General features: G+C 38.7%; 1 protein-coding gene across 15 annotated transcripts in view; it reads right to left on the bottom strand.

Moving 5' to 3' along the window:
• bent (projectin protein bent) overlaps positions 1 to 22,672 on the bottom strand; it is a 134,050-nt gene that overhangs the window by 70,860 nt on the left and 40,518 nt on the right. For 13 of the 15 annotated variants that reach the window (XM_065233457.1, XM_065233452.1, XM_065233451.1 and 10 more), the window contains exons 3-7: positions 8,831 to 8,852; positions 8,273 to 8,435; positions 8,063 to 8,204; positions 7,050 to 7,185; positions 6,643 to 6,846 (exon numbers count right to left, since the gene is read on the bottom strand). In XM_065233457.1, coding sequence (XP_065089529.1) covers positions 6,643 to 6,846; positions 7,050 to 7,185; positions 8,063 to 8,204; positions 8,273 to 8,435; positions 8,831 to 8,852 — 667 coding nt within the window. Of the gene's footprint in view, positions 1 to 6,642; positions 6,847 to 7,049; positions 7,186 to 8,062; positions 8,205 to 8,272; positions 8,436 to 8,546; positions 8,569 to 8,830; positions 8,853 to 22,672 lie in introns of all 15 variants that reach the window. The other 2 variants (XM_065233449.1, XM_065233459.1) reach the window with 2 other exon arrangements.

The raw sequence follows: 22,672 nt of genomic DNA on the forward strand, positions 1-22,672 counted from the left end.
AAAATTATTTTGTAATGCATTGTTCCTAAATAAAAAGCTACTTCAAGGCAGTTAAATTACAGAAAACATGTTAAGGTTTGAAATCATCTCCCGATTAAACAGCAGACAAAGTTGGCCAACTAAATCCATGTCAATGTTTGTTTATTTGGAAGATATTTTCGAAACAAAGCACGATAAAATTCAGAATTATATACCATTATTACGAGTACTACTTTTTTGCTCGGATCATGTTTTGACTCCCACAGAAACTCGCTAGAATAAATACAAAATAATATTTGTTTGGTTGAAATTTCAAAAATGTATTCAGTTTGACACATTTTTTTTTTTTTTTTTTTTTTTAACTCTTTATTTGTTCCAAATTCAAAATAAATTACATTTCATTTTTAACCTAGGTGCTCCAGTTACTGCAGTAACGTACCAGCCTTAATTGTTATGATATATATCTAAGTGTTTTTACATTGTTCATGTCTTGGCAATTAAGTATTTTAAACAGGTTTTTTAACCTGCATGTCAGTATAACAATTGATATCTTAAAACTAAAAATTAAAACTAAATCTTATCTAAGTATAAAGGGAACTAATCGTTGCAATTGAGGATTGCAACGATTTTTGCCTGAAATTATTAATTATTTTGTTGGACATTTGTTCTAAAGTCTCAACATTCGAAATTCTATGTACCTCGGTAGTACTGTACCAGGGAGGCAACTTCAAAATCATTTTCAGAACTTTGTTCTGAATCCTTTGAAGTGCTTTTTTCCTGGTAGTGCAACAACAAGACCATATTGGCACAGCGTAAAGCATGGCCGGTCTAAAAACTTGTTTAAATATTAGAAGTTTATTCGTCAGGCAAAGTTTGGATTTCCTGTTTATAAGAGGATACAAACATTTAATATATTTGTTACATTTGGCTTGAATGCCCTCAATGTGATCTTTAAAAGTTAATTTTTGGTCAAGTATTAATCCAAGATATTTCACTTGGTTTGACCAGGAAATTGGAACTCCGTTCATAGTGACTATGTGACTACTACTAGGTTTCAAAAACGAAGCTCTAGGCTTGTGTGGAAATATTATAAGTTGAGTTTTGGAAGCGTTTGGAGAAATCTTCCATTTTTGTAAATAAGAAGAGAAAATATCTAAACTTTTCTGCAGTCTGCTGCAAATAACACGAAGACTTCTTCCTTTAGCGGAAATGCCTGTGTCATCAGCGAACAAAGATTTGTGGCAACCCTGAGGCAAATCAGGGAGGTCCGAAGTGAAAATGTTATACAATATAGGCCCAAGAATGCTACCCTGAGGAACTCCTGCTCTAACAGGTAGTCGATTAGATTTGGAATTTTGATAATTTACCTGCAGAGTTCTGTCAGTTAAATAATTTTGAACTAATTTCATAATGTAAAGTGGAAAATTAAACTTTTTCAATTTAGCAATCAAACCTTCATGCCAAACACTGTCGAATGCTTTTTCTATATCTAGAAGAGCAACTCCAGTTGAGTGGCCTTCAGATTTGTTTGAACGAATTAAATTGGTAACTCTCAAGAGTTGATGAGTAGTTGAATGCCCATGGCGAAATCCAAACTGCTCATCTGCAAAAATTGAGTTCGTATTGATGTGAAGCATCATTCTATTCAAAATTATCTTTTCAAAAAGTTTACTTATTGAAGAAAGCAAACTTATTGGGCGGTAGCTAGAAGCTTCAGCTGGATTTTTATCCGGCTTCAAAATTGGAACAACTTTTGCATTTTTCCATTTATCAGGAAAGTATGCCAAATGGAAACATCTGTTAAATAATTTTACCAAGAAAGACAAGGTACTCTCTGGGAGTTTTTTGATGAGGATATAGAAAATTCCATCATCACCTGGAGCTTTCATATTTTGAAACTTTTTAGTTATAGACCTTACTTCGTCCAAATCAGTCCCCCAGGAATCATCAAAAATATTTTCCCGAGAGAAAATATTCCGAAAATCCCGAGCAACCTGATTCTCAATAGGACTAGTAAGACCCAAACTGAAATTATGGGAACTCTCGAATTGCTTAGCAAGTTTCTGAGCTTTTTCCAAATTTGTGATCAAAATTTTACCACCTTCTTTAAGCGCTGGAATAGGCTTTTGAGGTTTTTTCAAAATTTTTGTGAGTTTCCAAAAGGGTTTGGAACTCGGGTCTAATTTAGAAATATTATTTTCAAAAGTTTTGTTCCTCAGGGCAGAGAATCGCTTTTTAATTTGTTTTTGCAAATCCCGCCAGATAACCTTCATGGCAGGATCGCGTGTTCTTTGATATTGTCTCCTACGGACATTTTTAAGACGGATCAAGAGCTGAAGATCGTCGTCTATTATAATTGAATCGAATTTAACCTCGCATTTTGGTACTGAGGCAGCTCTTGCTTCAACTATAGAAGTAGTCAGAGATTCAAGAGCATAATTAATTTCATCTTTGGTTTGCAAAGGAATGTTTGGATCGAAGTTATATTCCATAAATGTTCGATACTGCTCCCAATCAGCTCTATGGTAATTGAAAGTAGAGCTGTTGGGATTACAAATTATTTCTTGGGATATTTCAAAAGTTACTGGAAGGTGATCAGAACCGAAGTCAGCATGGGTAACCAGTTGGCTACAAAGTTGACATGAATCAGTTAAGACCAAATCAATAGTGGAGGGATTTCTTGCAGAAGAAAAGCATGTTGGGCTGTTTGGATATTGAATAGTGTAATAACCTGCAGAACAATCATCAAACAGAATATTACCATTGGAATTGCTTTGAGCATTATTCCATGAGCGATGTTTTGCATTAAAATCACCAATAATGAAGAATTTAGACCTATGACGGGTAAGTTTCTGGAGGTCACCCTTGAGAAAATTCTTTTTCTGGCCTACGCATTGGAATGGCAAATAGGCAGCTATAAACGTAAGTTGTCCAAATTTTGTTTCAACAGAAACTCCCAAAGTTTCAAAAACTTTGGTTTCAAATGAAGAAAGAATTTTATGTTTGATTCGTCTATGAATAATGATGGCAACGCCACCACAGGGTCCATCAAGACGATCATTTCTATAAATCATGTAATTTGCGTCCTTCTTAACCTTATGGTCAGGTTTAAGGAACGTTTCAGTTATAACGGCAATATGCACGTTATGAACTCGCAAAAAGTTAAATAGCTCGTCTTCATTATCTTTAAGAGATCGAGCATTCCAATTTACAATATTTAATGCTTTAAAATCCATTACTGAATTTTAAAGTCATGACAATATTATTTGCAAATTTTACTCCAGTTTGAATAGCATCAAACATGGAGTTAGATTTAAGCATATCAGAAATCATGTCAATTAATGATTTCTGTAAAAATTCCATTTTAGGAGCAGTAATGCTTCCTAAGTCAAAATTGTCAAAATTTCCGTTAGAATTACTTTGGTTAGTATTTTGATTTCTACCCGCTGCAATAGCAGCATAGGTAGCTCCATTAACTCGCTGAACATTGTTAGCAGCGAGGGGAGTAGGTACAGATGAAAAATTTGAAGCAGGGGTGATATTTGTACCTACGGGTACGAATGTAGAATTTGTTCCTCGCTGACCGTTGTTAACAGCAGAGGAATTTGTACCTGGTCGGAAACGTGGAGCGTTTCTTACCTGTCGGTTAGAACGAGATTGTATGATCGCTTTGCGAGTCTTACATTCCCAAAAATTGGATTTGTGGTTTTCACCACAATTTGAACATTTAAATTTCTTAGGATCTTCCTTCACAGGACAGTCGTCCTTTGCGTGAGAGGAATCACCACAATTCATGCATTTAGCTGGCATGTAGCAATTTTTAGTTCCGTGGCCCCAACCCTGGCACTTACGGCACTGAGTAAGGTTTTGGAAATTTCCTCCAGTCTTCCTGAAGTGTTCCCACTTCACTCGGACATGGAGCATAAGGCTAGCTTTTTCTAAGGCCTTAAGGTTGTTTAGTTCACTAGACTTGAAGTGAACTAAATAAAAATCATTAGAAATCCCGTTGCGTGAATCGCCAGGACGGGATTTCATTTTCATTTTGATTACTTGGAGTGGCACAACTCCAAGTAATTTTGCCAGTTCATCTTTGATCTGATCCAGGGATTCACCACTGGGCAGTCCTTTCATGACAACCTTGAACACACGTTCAGTTTTGGTGTCGTAAGTAAAAAATTTGTGCTTCTTCTCAGTAAGATACTTGAGAAGACATTTAAATTCGTCCAAGGTTTCAGCCAATACACGGCATTCACCCCGACGTCCAATTTGTAGAGAAAACTTAACTTTTACGAAGTTCAAAAGTTCCATGCGAAGAGCATGGAAATCGGAAGTGGTTATCACAATAGGGGGAATCTTTTCCTTCTTGGCATTAAGCCGGGAAAGTTTACTAGAATTTTTCTTGGATGATGGATCATTCTCATCATCCGTGAGCAAATCAAATTGATTACTCAAATTAATTTCTTCAGAAGGGGGTTCAAGAGTTTGCCCCTTTCTTTTGCGTTTAGGCGCCATGGCGGCAGTAAATTTTTATCCAAATCGACTTCCAAGCAGATTACTATAAGAATCTGAAGGATCGAAGAGGAATTTTCCAAATCGATATCCAAGAAGGATTACCTCGGGTAGGGTCCAAACAAGGATCGAAGAGGAATAAAGTTGAACAAGGTAGAAATTTTACAGGTTGAGCACTGAAAAGTGCTGTTTAAATTTGTTGTAGCTTTAGGTAGTAGTAACACTTCCTTCAGCAAAAAGCAAATAGATCCGCACGGCAAGAGAGCACGATGCGGACTGAAGTTTGACACATTATTTCGGACTTATCACCGCTGCGATTGCAGCGCCACGGTGGCCGATTGAAACTTGGATTTGTCAATTATAGCCGCTATATTTATAGTCTGGCGAATAGAATTTAAAGCTATCAAAAAGCGGAACCAATTCAATATATTGTAGACCAACAATTGGAAAGGTACTATCAACTTTTATAAACAAAACTGTAATCGTTCCTTCCTCACCAACCAAACGCAAATTAACATCATCATCGGATAGGGAAAACTTTCCCCAACCCGATGATGGAGTTGGTTTGCGTAGGCAAGCCTTGAGTAACGAGAAAAGGGCTTCCGAAGTTTTGTTCGTTAAAACTGATATGCTCTTTTCTGTTGTTGGTCGTGATATGCTCGATTGGTTCCGTTATTTGACAGTTCATTTGCTTCCCGAGATTCTATCCGCCAGACTATAAACAAAACGACTATAATTCCAATTAATTATGCATATTTTTCTATAGTGCAAACTTAAATGACTGTCCAATAGCTTCTACATGTCTGTTTACATGCGACATATCAACAAACGTCAAAAATCGCTAAGAGCAACTGCAATAAAATATACATGATTAACTTATAAGATACGGGTAATGGATGTAGTATCGGCTTAAATGCTCCTAATTTGGGCCCATACATAAATTCAACAATCGACTAAATTTTCAATAGCGACCAAAAATAGCAGATTTTTAGCGATGGGCCCAATCTTAGATCCATAGGCCAACATTAGAGCCCCTTTATCTTTTAATGAGCAACAGCAACATCACGAAAAAAGGTACATTTTACTGGATTTTCTTATAGTTAGGCTTATCTATTAGTTTCTAGATATCTGTTCCCACCCTTGACACATCAACAGTTTTTCACCATAAAATATATCAGATAATATTCATATACGTTAGACCTGTTCATTTTAACAGAAATGATCGGGATGCTCCGGATAAACCGTTATTACTGTTTGTCATGTTAATTTAAACATCTGTGCAAATTTTCAGCAAAATCGGTGATGATTTGGAGGTGCTTCAAGTTAATTTTATGTTTTTAAGTTAATTTACGGCTTATAATATTTGTATCTCGGGACTGAAACAACGAAAACTGCTGTAACAACTTTCATAGCAAAACTTAACGTGTTATCTACCAACTTTGTGACTAAAGGTTGACTATTCAAAGTGATTTTATTGAAGTTTGACTTAGTTTCATGCTCGAAGATATCTTAAAAAGAATTTTAAAGTATTTGTTCTACGAACTTTCCATCCATATGATATAAAAATGTGTAGTCTACGGCATTATGTTCCTAATACTGTTCTAGACATTTCGTACAAATATAGTTTTCGTGTAGATTCCATATATTGAGAGATAAAAATCAGAAAAGAGGCCGTTATAACTAAACTTCACAAGACAACAGACCCGGTGCATCCCGAACATTTGTGTTAAAATGAACAGGTCTAATATACGTCTTACACATCGCAAACCACGTTCAAAGCAAAGGAATATCATGTACTAAGTATGTGCAATTACGATAGAAATCATTCCACATCGCAATCGCAATGATAATCCAATTGAATCTATCAATCATCACATAGAATGAATAAATCTTCTGACATTGCTAATTGTTATAAGATGGATCCAATAAACCGTACATGTCGATTTGTTTCCGTGTAGGGACTATCACCGCTGTGTGCAATAAAGTGTTTTCAACTCTCCTATAACGATAAAGCTCAATCAACTGCCACGACGACGTCCAACGATTTATCCCCAAGCTACCTCTCAAATAAACAACATGGGTACCACCAACACCGGCGACACTTGCTTCCCAACAAAACGCCCTCTCGATCTACGTCTAGCGCCCTACACTTACACTATCTTCGCGCTCGAGTCGAAGTTCAGGTTAATGATGGCGGACGAATCGCCGTGCTTGTTCTTCGCCAGGACGTTGTACCCGCCCCGGTCCAATTGCTTCACGTCCTTGATCGTGAACCGTATCAGATAGCAATGGTTTTGGTCTTCCTCTACCTCACTACTGAACCTGCCACTCATCTGAATTTCATTCTTCTCGTGGTACCTATTGTTTCGTAAAGTTGGCGTTGTTTGTCGGAGGGAGAAAATTTTGGGATTAGCATGGTTGCATTTGGGATTCAAGAGGGGGATCATTGCTGGGATATTCGGGGAAGGAGTCGATCTAAATATATGCAAAATTGACCTTCGATTTCTTTTTTTTTTAGTAAAAGTAAGTAAACTAGAAAGTATATGAATGGAATCACTTGCCATGTGTATGTTGGTTTCGGATCACCGATACATCTACACTCAAATACAATATTCTTGCCATCGTCCGATTGTCGTGTGACAGGTCGTTCTGTAAAGGCAGGCTTAAAACCATCCGCTGGCACCGGAACTTCCTCACCTGTATTGGGAAGAGATAGAGAGAAAGCGGAGAGAAGGGAGGGAAGAAAGGGTGGGGAAAGTAATTCTTGTGGTTTAATCGGTCTCTCACTGCGGTTTTCGGTATCGACGGTATTTGTTATGATAGTACATCTCTCAATACATTTATTTTTAGAGGAATTCAAAAGAGCGCTTTTCCTTCAACACTCTCCCGTGTGGGATTTTTGTTTTCTCAATACACGCTTTTTACATGTTTTTTTTTTCCCTTTGTGCTTCGGAGATTGTGAGTTATTTTTAATTCATAAGATCATTGATCTGCTCTGGGAGCAGTGTTCCCACTCCAATCTACCGATGTTCTGTTGAAGGCGACTTTTTGTACGATTTTTTTTTACAAACAACAATCCAGCTGATATTGTTGTTACGATAGCAATTACAGTAGTGTACGAGTTTTTTTTTTAAACAACTAAAAACATGAAGTATGAACAACTATGTACAAACTAAAGATATGTGGAAGAAGTTGAAGCGAAAACGAACATTGCGGTCCAATTTCCTTAATTGTAATGAAATGTCAACAACTATGTGTCATTTTGCTGGTGTGTTACGTTTTGACAATTTCAGTGAATCATTTCCATTTCCAATCGTTTAGCTACATGTGAGGGAAAATGCTCTATGATGGCAAAAGATCGGAAGATTTCGAACACCGGCCAATACGGAGACGACAACTCTTGCAAGCGCTGACCGGCGGCCACCGCGCAAGTGTGACGTCTGTTCTGGCCGGTGCTCTTTGGACGATGTTCGAATGACAAAAGGAGAAACAAAACACAAACAGAAGGACAGTTTGAAGGGTGTGAAGATTTTTTTTTTTTCAAAACAGCAACTAAATGGCCCGCCATACTCACTGTCGAAGTTCAAGCTGATTGTCGCACTCGATTCGCCCAGTTCGTTCTTGGCCGTCACCTTGTATTTGCCCGAGTCCTCGAACGTCACGTTATCCACCTCCAGCGTTGCGAAGTAAAGTTTGCCGTCGTTTTGTACTTTGAACTGTTTGAAAAAAAAAAGCATTAAATCGGACATTAGAGCTTGAGTCGGTGTGGATTTAAAGCACAAACCTTATGCCTTGGTGTGTTGTCGATCACTTTGCTGTTGTGTGACCATCTGATCTGTGGTTTCGGATCTGCCTGGATCTGGCATTCGAAGATTAACCGTTTGCCGTCGTTTTCCTGCTGAATCGAGGGCTTCTTGATGAAGGTCGGTGCGAGGCCGTCGATTTGTCTGTTTCGAAGAAAACATCGGGAAATCAGAACCAATTTCCACTGCACACGGGACGTTAAATTTTCCTAACCATGCATGGCAATTAAATATTTAATATCAAACAAAACTCACCGTTCTCGCTTTTCTATCCTCTCTGTTGAGGGTGGGTGGCACATAATATTTTCAAACGAGCGTTATTGATATTAGCGTTGCATTTGGAGGAACATAAGCATTAGCGATGCGTTGCGGCAGGTTTCATGTGTGTGGACATGGAAGCGCAAAAAATAAGCTATCATTGAAACAGTTCTATTGTTTCGGAAACACGTCAATAGGTCTACATGATTTTACAAACTCACAAAGGGCCAAACATCAAACACAGAATGAAAACAATGTAACCAATCTGGAAAGTAACTTACTTTTCAACGGGTTCATCGACAGCTGTTGTGGAAAACGGTCACAGGTGGTTGGCCACACGAGTAGGACGAGCACGACGAATGAAACACGAAATGTGTTGTTTTTGGTTTTAGCCACGTGGGAACATAGTACATGGAAATGGAGAAACGAATACAGAGAATTAGGAACAATAGTCGATGAAGTTTTACTATATACATTGCGAAATAAATGATGAGATGAAATCTTTATGAAATGAAACTTTAATAAATTTAAAGTTTTGAAAAGTATAATTCGAGCTATTTCCTAGGCTCTGACCCATACCAACTGACAAATACATCAAACCAGCGGTCAGCATCAGACCTATCATGATGGTTACTCATGACTATTTTACTTGGATTACGCCTTTTGGCAACATATTGGAAGTGCAATTTCAAGAAACCCAAATCGACCGCGTCACGAAAAGTGGTCAGGTTTTGACCCCTTATGACTCTGTCAATAGCGGATGGATTGTCATTGTAATTTTTCAACATATCTGCTTAAATGAACACTTTATCAATTTTCAAAACCTCACTATTAAAAAAACTACACAAATGTCCAACCTAACGCGGATTTCAAAATCGAATGGTGGTGGTGTCCGGTCGGTCGTCGGCATCAGCAGCAGCAGTGCTTTCGGCGCGAACATTGTTCTCCAGTACACAACGAAAGGTTGCAGCCCTCATGAGCGTCCATTCATCGAAGAAGGAGGAAGAAACCGCAACGCTACTAATCGGATTAAGTTGCTCGTCGTGAGCCGCTGCACAGTGGGCAAAAATTGACAAAACCGTGACTAAATTGAATATCTCGGCTGCCAAACGGCTTCAGTCAACATGTTATACATATTCTCAAAGGAAAAATCTGTTGAATCGATTGGTGGTGGTCTTATTGGCCGGAGACTTTTGCGTACCGAGATAGAGGGCCGAGAGCAACCCGAATTCCCGGTAAAGTAGGAAATGCCACTATCTACCGTCATAATTAACGTAAATTACTGAAAATTGATAGTACTAAGTATATATGGTGTGAAGACACCATATACGCCTTCAGGGAAACTCTACTGGCCCTAAGGAGGATCCGAAACGACCGATAAAGTGACCACATTATAAAAAAATGTCCTAGAACCTTGTGATTTTTTCTATGTTGTTCAGAATCAAGAGATCAAAGTGTATTTAACATGGAAACTATATTTTGGGGTATAGTGGCAATATTATGGTTCTCCGGACAATCTGGATTGACCGATAAAGTGGCTACATTATAAAAATTGTCCCAGAACCTTTTGATTTTTTCTATGTTGTTCAGAATCAAGATATCAAAGCGTATTTTGATGATGATGATGATGATTGAGACTACCACTCATGTAGCAAGGCGCCTGCACATAGCAATGGGCAATCCAATCTGGACGGCTTGATCAAGTTCCACTGACAAATCATATTCAGCTTGTCGCTGTATGAAAGGCCAAAAACGGAGGGGAGCAGAAACACCCACACGAAACCCACCGGGAACAGAATAAGAATCTCCTTCCAGCTACCAAGATCATATAATTCGCAATGGAACAAGCCCTCGTCCTGAAGGATGCCCCATGAGTGTGGAGAAGAGCCCGCCCTTTATCCACGAAATGTTAGCAACAGGAAGTTGGAAATCCCACTCTCCCTATCCAAATCGCTTCAATCGGTTGCCCTGTTGGACCCTTCCTTCCCTTTTGTATATGTTTTTAAGTGTATATTGTAATTTGTATGTTTTATATAATGATTCATCAATAACAGTCATTTACCTTGATATCAACATTTTAGAATAATCTTACCATGTATAGTTTTTTTTTTTTTTTTTTTTATTGGAACCATTTTGTTCGTCATCTCGCATAAGTTTAGTGCAGCCCAAGTCTTTGTTTAGTTTTTCTTGTTTTAACTGATATGAATTTCACGTCTATTTGTTAATTTTACCTTTATTTCTGCCTATTTTTACTTTAATTTTGTGTTTATTGATCCTCTTGCATATCTTGGCTTCATTTCCTCTTGAATTTTTTTTTCCAATGTTTGTATCTATCTCTTTCACTCTCGTTTTCATCCGTAGATTCCTCATCTGATATTTCGCTTGAACTATCTTTATAAATTGTTTCAGCTGCATTTTTGAGTTTTTCTCTATCTTTAACTAACTCTATCCAATCTCTCTCTGTTAATTCTCTATATCTATTTTTATCTTGCTCCAAAGAATCCTTCTAAGTCAAACTAGGTCTTCCTTCTTTCTTTTTATTGAACTTTAATTGAAATGCTTTTCTAAGAGGATGTTCCCTTTCCCTGCGCATAATGTGTCCGAAGTAGCTTAACCGCCCTATTCTTATTTTTCTGTTGATTGTTTTACCCTCCAATAGTTTTTTTTGCATTGAATCTAATACTATTTGCTTTTTTACAATGATTAAATATATTTTTCAGTATTAGTTTTTCAAAATTTGCCATCGAAATTCTGCTTTTCTTAGTCAAAACTAACACTTTTGTACCATATGTTAATGACGGTGCTATAACAGTTTTGTAAATAAGTTTTCCTAGTTCCCATGCTGGTTTAAATTTTTTACAGAACTCTACCACAATTTGACTTGTTTTATATGCGTTCAAGCATCTCTGCCTGTTAGTAAATTTCCGACTTAGAGTTGAAGTTAGTGTTACTCCTAAATATCTAATTTTTTCACTAACTTTGAATGTATTACCATTTAGAGTTATTTCAGTTAGCGATTTAGATTTATCGTTGGGAAACCTAATAAGGACTTGACATTTATCAAAATTTACTTCTAATCGTACTGTCTTCAATTTTTCAAATAATTTTTTTTTTTATATTAATTTATTTGTACAGGCTCAATCGAATAAACTTTACAGAGCCGAGTTATCATTTGCATTATACATGAATAATGTCTTAAATCTAGAGTTAAAGGAATTGAACCGATTACTCGCGGTCGTCTCGAGGTTGGGGAAAGGGAGAAGGAGGTTTGAAATATGATTTATTATATAAATATTTAATTAATCCTAAAACATGAACTTATTTCTATTCATCTTGAAAACAAACATAAAAAAAACTACACGCACAATACACAAACTAAACACAAGGTTAATCAAACTTTTTTTTTCAAATAATGCCTTAAGTATTTTTTCAAGTTCTTTTTTATTTCTAGCTATGATAATCAAATCATCTGCGAATGCTAAAATTATTGGCAATTCTAGGTAGCCCAAATCTAATAATTTAAGTCCCGGAATTTCGTCAGCTAATTTCGATTCAAGATATTAAAGCGTATTTTATATGGGAACTATATTTTGGGGTATAGTGGCCATATTCTGGTTCTCCGGCCATGTTCACTTGATTCTGAACAACTCCGAAAAAATCGCAAGGTTCTAGGACAATTTTTATAACGCTGCCTCTGTATCGGTCAATCCAGGTTATCCGGGAACCAGAATATGGCCATTATACCCCAAAATAAAGTTTCTGTATTAAATTCGCTTTGATCTCTTGATTTTGAACAACATAGAAAAAATCACAAGGTTCTAGGACATTTTTTATAAAGTGACCAGTTAATCGGTCGTTCCGGATCCTCCTTAGGGCCAGTAGAGTTTCCTTGAGGGCGTATATGGTGTCTTCACACCATATATAGTTAGTACTATCAATTTTCAGCAATAAACGTTAAGTAAAGTGTAAAATTATGTCGACAGATAGTGGCATTTCCTGCTTTACCGGGAACTCGGGTTGATCCCGGCCCTCTAGGGGCGCCGGTGGTGTAGTGGTAAGCGTGATTACCTCTCACCCCAGCAGGCCTGGGTTCAATCCCAGTCGGCGTCGCCGGGATGTTCTGAGGCATAACATCTCTGATCACACCTTCCTTCGGAAGGGAAGTAAAGCCGTTGGTCCCCGGTTCATGAGTTGATGAGTCGATAGGTAGGGTCCAGTTGTGGGAGCTGCCTCCCTGGCGTTGGTAGCATTGGTGCTCAGCACGGAAAACAAGATCGACGGAAAACAAATCAAGGATCCCGGCCCTCTATCACGGTACGCAAAAGTCTCCGGCCAATGAGAAAATGTAGAGGAAATGGATGTAATGTGAGCCTAAATGCCCTAAATGTGGACCATCTATGCCAAGCAGCGTTGCCAGATATACCGGTATTTATACCAATTTCCAAAATAGATACCGATATACAGGTAAGGTTCCTCAGAATACCGATTTTTGAGGTGTCATGCCGATTTATACCGGTTATTTTTAATAATCAAAATCAAAATTATTGTGTGAGACTTGTATCTTTTTGAATATCTAAAAATTTTTGAGTCTTTAAAATTCTAAAACAAAAATCATCTTCAAAAATGTCTTATGGATACTCTTTCGATTGACGTTTCAATGGGTAGCCAAAAACGGTGGGGAGTTTCTGGCTACCCATGAATCGATAAACAGTCGATGGCTCTTTCTGGTAATTCAGGGGATACTTTTCAAACATTATTTAACTTCCTGGTTGTTCTTCCAAAATTTCCCCTGGAATTTTCTATTTACGATTCCTCTCGGAAACTTATTTCGACTTCCCTTTTAAAAAGTTCTGAAACTTCAGAAAAGCCCAGACTTTTAAGTAAGTTTCGATAAATTAAAGAATGTTTCAATAACTTCTGTTAAAATTCTAAACCCCGGTCCAGTGAACTTACGGAATAATCATAAATATTTTGGATACTTCACAAGTCCAAAGAACTTCTGAAAAATTTAATGGTTTTCAGAACAGTTCCATTAGTTTCAGGAGAATTGAGAGAACTTTAGGAAGCTCCGAGAACATCTGCACCATTTTTATCCGTGTGTAACTTTTTTTATCCGTGGGTAAAAATTGATGAAAATCTGAGTATAACTAGTTTGGAGTGAATTGTTTACATGTGCAAAATTTCAAAACAATCGATTCAGTGGTTATTGAGATGTTATCGAAACAAGAAGAAAATCGCCGGAGAATTTTGCGCGAAGTCATGGAAAATCCGACTGCGTTTAAGAAGTCCCAGACGACCGAGCGGCGGGCTGGAAGTGGAAGAAAATCGAAGACAGCTGACCCTGTGAAGGCCCGGAAGGTGTTGGATTATTTCAAGCGTAATCCGAACCTTTCGATTCGCGACGCGGCTCTGAAGGCAAGGTGTTCCGCCTGGTTCGTTCAGCAAACCATGAAACGAGCTGGGCTTCGTGTATTCAAGGTCCGGAAGGCACCGAACCGGCGTGGTTAAAAAAAACACGGCGGCCGAATCCCGCGCAAGGAAGCTGTAGCGAGAGAGGTTAACGAAACCGATGTGTGTGGTTATGGATGACGAAACCTACATCAAGGCAGACGCAAAGCAGATACCGGGGCTGGAGTTCTACGTTGCCAAATCACGGTTTGATGTTCCGGAAGACATAAGGAAGAAGAAAGTGGACAAATTCGCCAAATAATACTTGCTCTGGCAGGCCATATTCCAATGCGGTAAACTGAGTAAACCGTACATCACAATCGGCACCATCAACAGTGAAATTTACCGCACCGACTGCCTCCAGAAGCGTCTGTTGCCCTTCCTGCGGTCCCACGGAGGCGAAACATTATTTTGGCTGGACCTGACACCATGCCATTACGCGCGATCGACGTCGGATTGGTACAGAGACAATAACGTTGTTTTTGTACCAAAAACCGCCACCCCCTCCAAATTCACCAGAGATTCGTCCGGTGGAAAGATTTTCGGCCATAATGAAGGCCAAAGTTCAGAAATCGTCCAAGGTGTTTAAGAACGAGGTGAAGTTGAAGAAAGAATGGATGAAAGTGACCGAAAAGGTCGGCTCCACCATTGCACAAAATGTGATGAGGGGTCTTAAGGGAAAAGTGCGGGCTTTCAGCGATGGAAAGGAAATTGAATAAAGTAGGATTTTTGATCTAATTTCCGTCCTACTAAGCACAACCCGCGCTTTGCCTCTCTTTTTGGAACGAGTTTAAACACAAAATGGAATATTTGTGTCAGAGATGACTTCTAAATTTAATCACCTTTCCATACGTAACGATAGATTTGATAAAGAGTCACAAATTGTTGAGATATTGTTCAAAATCTAATACTGCTTATTGATTCTAAATTCGTTCTACGAGTTTCAATTCCGTCCTAACGCATTGAAATGCCATTAGATTTTCTTCGTCCTACGGATAAACGTAGAAAAAGGGGATTCCCTGGGAGCGCTTCTTTTGTTTTGAGAACAATGAGCGTAAATATTCATACTATGCGCTCTAATATGATTTATGTTGTAGCTAATGAACTAACGCATCGGAACAAACCTATTATTGATTTGTGCACGGTGAAATCATTGATATTATTGATCTTTTCCTAATTATGCCGAAACATAATCCATATGTATTAGTTCATTCCCTGGAAGTTTCAAGAAAATCCGACTTAAAATAAATTTTTGGTGAACACTTGCATCTGGTGCCTTTTTTTTCGAGTACAGGCCTTAAATTTTAAGGAAATCGCTGAAATTTTAACTCAGGCAATTTCCGAAAACTTCAGCAATTTTCCGAGGGGCTCATGCAAATTTAATAAACGTAAGGGAAGTTACACCAACCTAGGCACATTGTGAGAACCTTTTATGGGAAGTTCCGTGCTTATTAATGGCAGTGTCGATAACTTTTAAAAATTCGAAAAATCGGGAAGATCAGAGAACTTCAATGCTGATGGTACAATAAATTCAAGAAAATTGTGAGAGCGCTTAAGAAATTTCGTAATCTTCAAGAAAGTCTAGAGACCTTCATAGTTGATAAGAGATATTCTGGTAGTCTCATTATAATCAGGGAAGTTCCAAGTATTTCAAAGATGATTAGAGTGTACTCCAAAACAGCCCGGAATATTCCTAAATACATTTCAGGAATGTTCCAAAAACTTCAGGGACATTGCGGGGTCTTCAGGGATGTTTCATGACCATTTGGAAAATTTTCTGGATCATTAGAACAGCCCCCAAGAGATCTTTCTTCCGGAATTATGTCCTTGTTTCTTTCAACTGTTTCGTTAGCTTCCGACTTCCTCCAGAATTTTTTTCCAATCTACCATAGGAAGTTTCTGCCAGCGTCTCCAGGAAGTTTCTTCCGTCTTCTCCAGGAAGTTCAATTAAACTTCTCCCAGAAATTTCTTTCGTCTAGTTCTGGAATTTTTGTCCAGTTGGTTTTTTTTACTTCTATTGGAAGGATTTTCCGAGCTTTTTCTGGCTTCCCCTTTAAATGGCTTCTTCTGCCTTCCCTTAAATGTGAAATCGGATTTTTTTCTGAAAGCTTCCATAAGTTTTCGCCAGAAGTTTCTAAATTTATGTCTTAGAAGTTCCGCGGACGTTTTTCCGACTTCTCTCAGAACTTTTCTCAAATTTCCTCCAGGAGAGCTTCTTCCATCTCTCTCTGGCTCTTGTTTTCAGCTTCCTTCAAAAGCTAATTCAAACATTCCCCGGAGTTTTCTTCCGGAATTTTCCGATCATAGTCCAAAAATATAAAATTAATTAAAATAGTACATACCGATCAAAACCGATTTTTTTTTTAAACCTTTGATACCGATAAGCTTTAAAACATTCTGGCAACGCTGATGCCAAGCGCGTCACCTTCGTTCCAAACAACATACAGCTTGCCTCATCCATTTATATGATTGATGGCGAATATCTCACGATTGTAAAATTTTAACAAGAAATTGCTCCAACCAATTTTCGGTTCTATTATTATCTATTGAGTAAACCAAAAATTCCGTGCGTTTTGTCCACGAAAATGCGTAACTTTGACATCAGACGAGGCGTTTCCGTGATGGGATAAAGTTTTTCCCTAACACAGTTGCCAAATATTGATACCGAGCACGTAATCCTACGTCAAAGCTACGGTCGTGTCTTGGATATAACCTCTTACTGTTTTTCATCAAAACTAACAGGCCGCGGAAAAATCGATCTTAAGGTTGAACAAACCATTATTGTTTTTTGAATCATCATCAAAAAATCAAAAGCAGTTTTTTCGTTCAAATTCAAAATTCTGCCAACGAAAATGTCATCATTGCATTCTTCTGGCCTACTGGAACACAGTGATGACATTTTCATTGGCATTTTGATGATTGAAAATTCAATGATGATTTTTTGAATCTTAAAGCGCTTTTCTTAAAAATTCTGTGAATCAAATCCAAAAGAGGCCCATCCATTACTATGCACCCATATGAGAAAAAAATCACTGCAAACATACAGTTTGAATCATCATAGCCGGCGCCGGTGGTGTGGTAAGCGTGACTGTTTTCTCATCTCAATGGGTCTGGGTTCAATCCCAGCTGAGGCATAAAAATCTCTGGTCACGTCTTCCTTCGGAAGGGAAGCAAAACCGTTGGTACCGGCCCTTGTGTGTTGAATGGGTGCGATTAGAGTCGGTGTATAATGAGTCACGCCAAGAGAAAAACAGTTGAACTCGCATCACGGTTTTCGAAAGATTCCCTTTCTTTTAACTTGGCAACAGAGGACTTCTACATCAACTTCAAATGACTTCCAGCGAGAAAAAATAATAGCGGCTGTAGTAAATCATTATATCAGTGATTTTTTTTTCATTATCTTAACAAAAATAGTAGAAATTGTCATTACTGATCATGACCAAACGTATCCCATGACAATTGAATGCTCACTGCGTGTTTATGATCATTTCTTCGATTATATTTTATATTTTAATGCAATACCTTTCGTGGACCTTTCATAGCATCGTAATGTTTGTTTACTTTGCACGAAAGGTAGCTGGTTTGACAGTTCGATAGGTAGACTTGGCTTCACTCTTGGCGTGACTCATTATACACCGACTCTAGGTGCGATATCCTACGCAGGTGTGGAAGCTGCCTTCCTGCACATTCGATTGACGTCAATGGATGGCTATCGATGTCCGTCGGTTATTGGCACTAGATTGCGGAACAGAGATCGACGTTAAATAAAGGAATGAAGAATCATCTCCATTTTATTACGTGTACATATCAGGGAACTTCAGTACAAGCAAAAAACAGGAAAGTTCAGACTTCTTTAGAGAAATTTCCTAAACTTCAGGGAAGCTTCGAAATGTTCAGATATGTTTCAAAAACTTCATAGAGGATCCGAGCACCCCAGAAAAGCTAAATGATCTTTAAGGCTAAGCTCCAAGAGCTTCAGGTTAGAATTTCGTGAGAATTTATATGAAAATTAGAGAACTTCCATTTGCTTTAGGATAGTTACAGAAACTTAACAATAACGACCCAAACGTCTAAGATTCAAAGCACTCCGAACCTTCTGCCAGTGTTGTTGTCCTTTTGCCAAGCAACATTTCGCACGTGCTATGGGCATCTTCAGCGGTGGTCCAAATCCTGGTTTTGGTCTATTTTTTTAGAACAAACACAAAAACACTGCTGCACCGGTGTTCCAAATTTTGTTTTATACCGGATCTAATCTGCATAATTTTGAATCTGGTATATGATTTGATCTATTTTCGTCACAATTAGGAACAAGAAAAATACTGTTCCAAATCACTCTACACGCTCGTTCGAGCTGACTCAAAATTGAGTAAAAAGTCACAAAAAAGTTTCTACTCAGTTGAATAAGATCTAGTTTTGCCAATATTAATTTTCTCTTGAGTTAATGTTACTCAAATTCATAAATCACGATTACACATACTATGACGTTTCAAAGCATGATATGAAATTGAGTAACTTGTACTCAATTTTGAGTTAGCTCGAACGAGCGTGTGTTGGGTTTTTTGACAGACGATGGGAAATAAACCAAAACAAATAGATTCTTCAGTCAGGTGCTTGTTCGTGGCAGTCTTTTGATTTCGCTTGTCGTTTTCTGTCGGTGATTAATTCGATTAATGATAAATTTGTTTGCTTTCTGTTCAGTTGAAGGTAAGTTGTAATCAAATTGAGCATCCTGGAAGTTGAACAACAAAGAAATTTTTCCTGTAGAATGTCACAGCCACATCCCAAGCGAGGTAGCAACTGGTTGCAGGAGGAAGACGAACAGTTATGTCGATCGTGGCTAGCTATTTCGAAGGATGCTGTCAAAGGAACAGACCAGCATAGGGGAGATTTTTGGAAAGCCGTGAAAGACCACGCACACTCCCAAATTCCGTCTTTCGCCAGTCGCCCAGCTGATGGAATACGGCAGCGATTTTGTAGGTTGCTTCGCGTTCGTAAACAGGCTGAACTGCAGTGGAACAACCAACGATGACCGCTTTCAGGAGGCAAGGAAAATTTTTCTCAAAGAAATGAAACTGAAAACATTTAAAATTCAGCATTGCTACGAAATTTTGAAAAACGAGCCAAAGTTCAAGGAGCTTCAAGATTCCCGGATTTTAATGAAGCCAAAACGGAAAGCTAACGTCTCAGCAACCAGTGGTAAGTTTGAAATCTGGTAACTGTCATTAGTTTAGAAATCTGCATTTTAATTGCAGAGAGCGAACCTATTGCGTCAACGAGCAATGATGATTCTGTATGCCAGCCCTCAACATCGAAAAACAGTTCAACTCCACGACCGGTTGGACAGAAAAGAACTAGAATGCTGCAACAAATCAAAGACTCTAAAGCCAATGTTTCGTGGGATGAAGTGCTGCAGGAAATGAAAAAGAAAAACGAAATTCTTGAATTGCAAACCAAGGAAATCCAACGTGCATCAGATATAAAAATAATCACGACACCACTGGAAGGACTAGACGAGATGTCCAAGAATCTTCTACAACGACTGAAGGAAGATTTGATGGTTAAATTCAATTCAGATTTTATTGAAGAAGTTCTTCAAGAGGAAGTTATTACGGTACCTGATCTGATCGAAGAGAGGAGTAGTTTGTAGTGAGTTGTGTGTTGTTATTGCTGTAAAAAGAGACGTTAATAAACATATACAACTTGTTTGAAACTAGCTTTATTTATCATTTGGGAAAAACGAAGTGAAATTACATTGATCCTCCTTTAACAGCCCACAAATGTCCCAAAATGGCGTTCCTTATTTCATAGTACTTGCTCGGATTACGCAAGTTAGATCTCTCTTGGCATAACTGATCAAAAGATCGTGGTAAACCGTCGATACGCACAAATTCTGCATCAGGTTCATATCTATTAGTGTTGCCAATTTTTCCAGCTGCATCGCATCGCAGCTTGAAAAAGTCATCAGATGACTCTAAATCTCGCATAATTTTAAGAAACATGGTCCTCGGTACGCAGAAACGTCGAAGAAAATGTTTTTCATCATAGGTCGGCGTTTCGCTGAAGTAGTCATCAAACAATTTCTGATGACCGGAACGGAAATTACGATCCACATTAGGGCGTCTTCCAGGACGCGAGCCTTTCCGTTTTAGGTTATGATTTTCTGCTGCCAAATCACAAGAAATATATGATTATTATTTGGTATGATTCAATGAATGAATTTGCGGCTCACCTTCAGCCAAACGAAAAAGCAAATATTCTTCATTATCCTCCGATAGCGAGACAGTAAAGATTACTTGGTCAAACCAATCCATCTTTTGAAAACAAATATTTGAATCCGGATTCAAAAACTCTGCCCCACTCGAAAATGGTTGAATGTTTGACAGTTCAGAAAAAAAAAATACATCACCGGTGCATAAACATCAATGCTGATCTATTTTGGCTGGTTCCATTAAGTTTTCACTGTTCCAAATCCAGTATAAAGTTGGTCCAAAAATAGACCACCGCTGAAGACTCCCTAAAGATTGTACTCGAAAAAAAGCAACACTCTCTTTGGTGTATAACTTTTTATTGCATGGGTAAAAATTGATGAAAGTTTGAGTAAAACTGTTTTCGAGTGTAATGTTTAAATGTGCAAAACCTCGTCACAATCTGTAAAGTGGTTATCGAGATGGCTTCCAAGCAATAAGTGCTTCGACAGTATGGGAGCGATCGTGGAAAATCCAGGTCAGTCCCACAGGTGGATTGCGAAACAGTTTGGAATCGGCAATTCGACCGTGTCCCGTGTGGTAAAATCATCCAAGAAGACCCATACTACCCAGCGGCGAGCTGGCAGTGGAAGAAACGCGAAAACGACTGAACGCGTGAACGCGAGGAAGGTGAGGGATTAATTCAAGCGCAATCCGAACCATTCGATTCGGGACGTGGCGAAGAAGGTCAATTCTTCCGTCTGGTTCATCAATCAAACAATGAAACGGGCCGAACTTCATGTCTTCGAGGTAAGGAAGGCGCCTAACCGAACCGATAAACAGAATATGGTGGCCTAATCCTGCGCCAGGAAGCTGTACCGCGAGTGGTTGGTGCAGCCGAAATGCATCGTAATGGACGACGAGATGTACATTAAAGCGGACGCCAAGCAAATCCCCGGCCTGGAGTTTTTCGTCGGCAAGTCTCGCTTGGATGTTCCGGAGAAGTTCCGGAAGAAGAAGGTCGACAAATTTGCCAAGAAGTACTTAGTGTGGTGCAGCAAATTCAGCAACCCGTACATAACCATCAACGGTCAAATATATGCCTCCAGAAGAGCCTGCTGTCCCTCCTCCGGTCCTACGAAAGCGACACTTTGTGTTGACGTGCCATTACGTGAAACCGGTGATGGAGTGGTACGAAGCCAACGATGTTGTTTTTGTGTCGAAGTCCAGAAAACAGGGAAGGTCTTCAAAAACGACAGGGATTTGAAGAAAGAGTGGATGAAAGAGTGTAAAAAAGATGGCGCAGGATTTTAAGCCGTTGTTAGGCGAGCATTCAAGTTTTATAAAGCTTTAAAGGATTCTTCGAGACCAAATTATGGCCTGCAAGACTATGGTAAAAGCAAAATTATTACTCAGGATGAGTATATATGATTCGCGCGATTTAGGGTTTCCCGCATTTTCCGGTTTTTCCGGTTGGATAGACACCCTGGAATTTGAGCGGGGTTCTCTCTGTTTATACTCTTTAGTATGACTAAGATTGCCCTGAAAAGAGCTTTTTGATATGAATTTTAGTTGGGAAATGTCCAGAAATTTAACTCTTTTGGAAAATATGAGTGGCCCTGTACAGGTTTATGGAAGATGATGATGACGTGTAGGCAGCTGGATCATCAAATCGGACCGGACAATCCCATATTTTTCGGTTCAATGAAAGGGCACTCGCAAGAATCGGCCCGTCTGCTGCTGGACAGGGGTTGAACTGGTGTCTGCGACAGGTTGGAAGCCCGCAGAATATCAGTGTCCATCTAGCTAAAGCTCCACCGATTTTTAGTTTTTCCCGTTAAACTCCTTCTCTCAACAAGTTGGTAAATCTTGGCCTTTAGCAGAAAGACGCTTGACACTTTTTTCGGCGAATTTATGATCCTGTTTCACGTCATGGTTCTTCTCTATGCCTGTTCAGATAAATAATTAAAAGTGTAATTTCATGTTTTTTTGGTGGTCCTTCAAAAATGTCGAACAGCAAAATTGCAACCAGCAAGTGAAACCCAAGAACCAAAAGCGGTGCGATGCTAGGTTTTATTGCTATGACGACGAAACAGAAAATCGATGAAGAGAATCGATCAAAATCACTTGCACCCCTGCTTCCAAGTTTTGTAACAAGATTCCAACTTTGGAGACCATTTTTCTGTGGTCGTTGGGGGCGTGTGGTTCTGAATAAGGCGATGCGTGTGCAAAATGTTACGCAATTGCATCATCCCTATTCGCAGACGCCCGAAGATCGAAGGCGATTGCCACTTCGACTTGTTTAGTCTACTAACGACTCTCTGATGACAGAGTTGAGGAAGCAGCATATGCATGCACGTAATTGGTGGATTTGTTAGTTATTTCGACGCTTTTAGACAATGCTTGACATTTATCACTTTTTCAATAGTTTCTTGTTGTGTAACCCTCGTCTAGGGTGACAATTAATAACCCACCTTTTTAACGTGTTTG

This window comes from Ochlerotatus camptorhynchus, unplaced genomic scaffold (assembly GCF_037179485.1).
Source record: "Ochlerotatus camptorhynchus isolate MF236.1 unplaced genomic scaffold, CSIRO-AGI_Acam_v1.1 ptg000402l, whole genome shotgun sequence".
Taxonomy (NCBI): Eukaryota; Metazoa; Arthropoda; class Insecta; order Diptera; family Culicidae; genus Ochlerotatus; species Ochlerotatus camptorhynchus.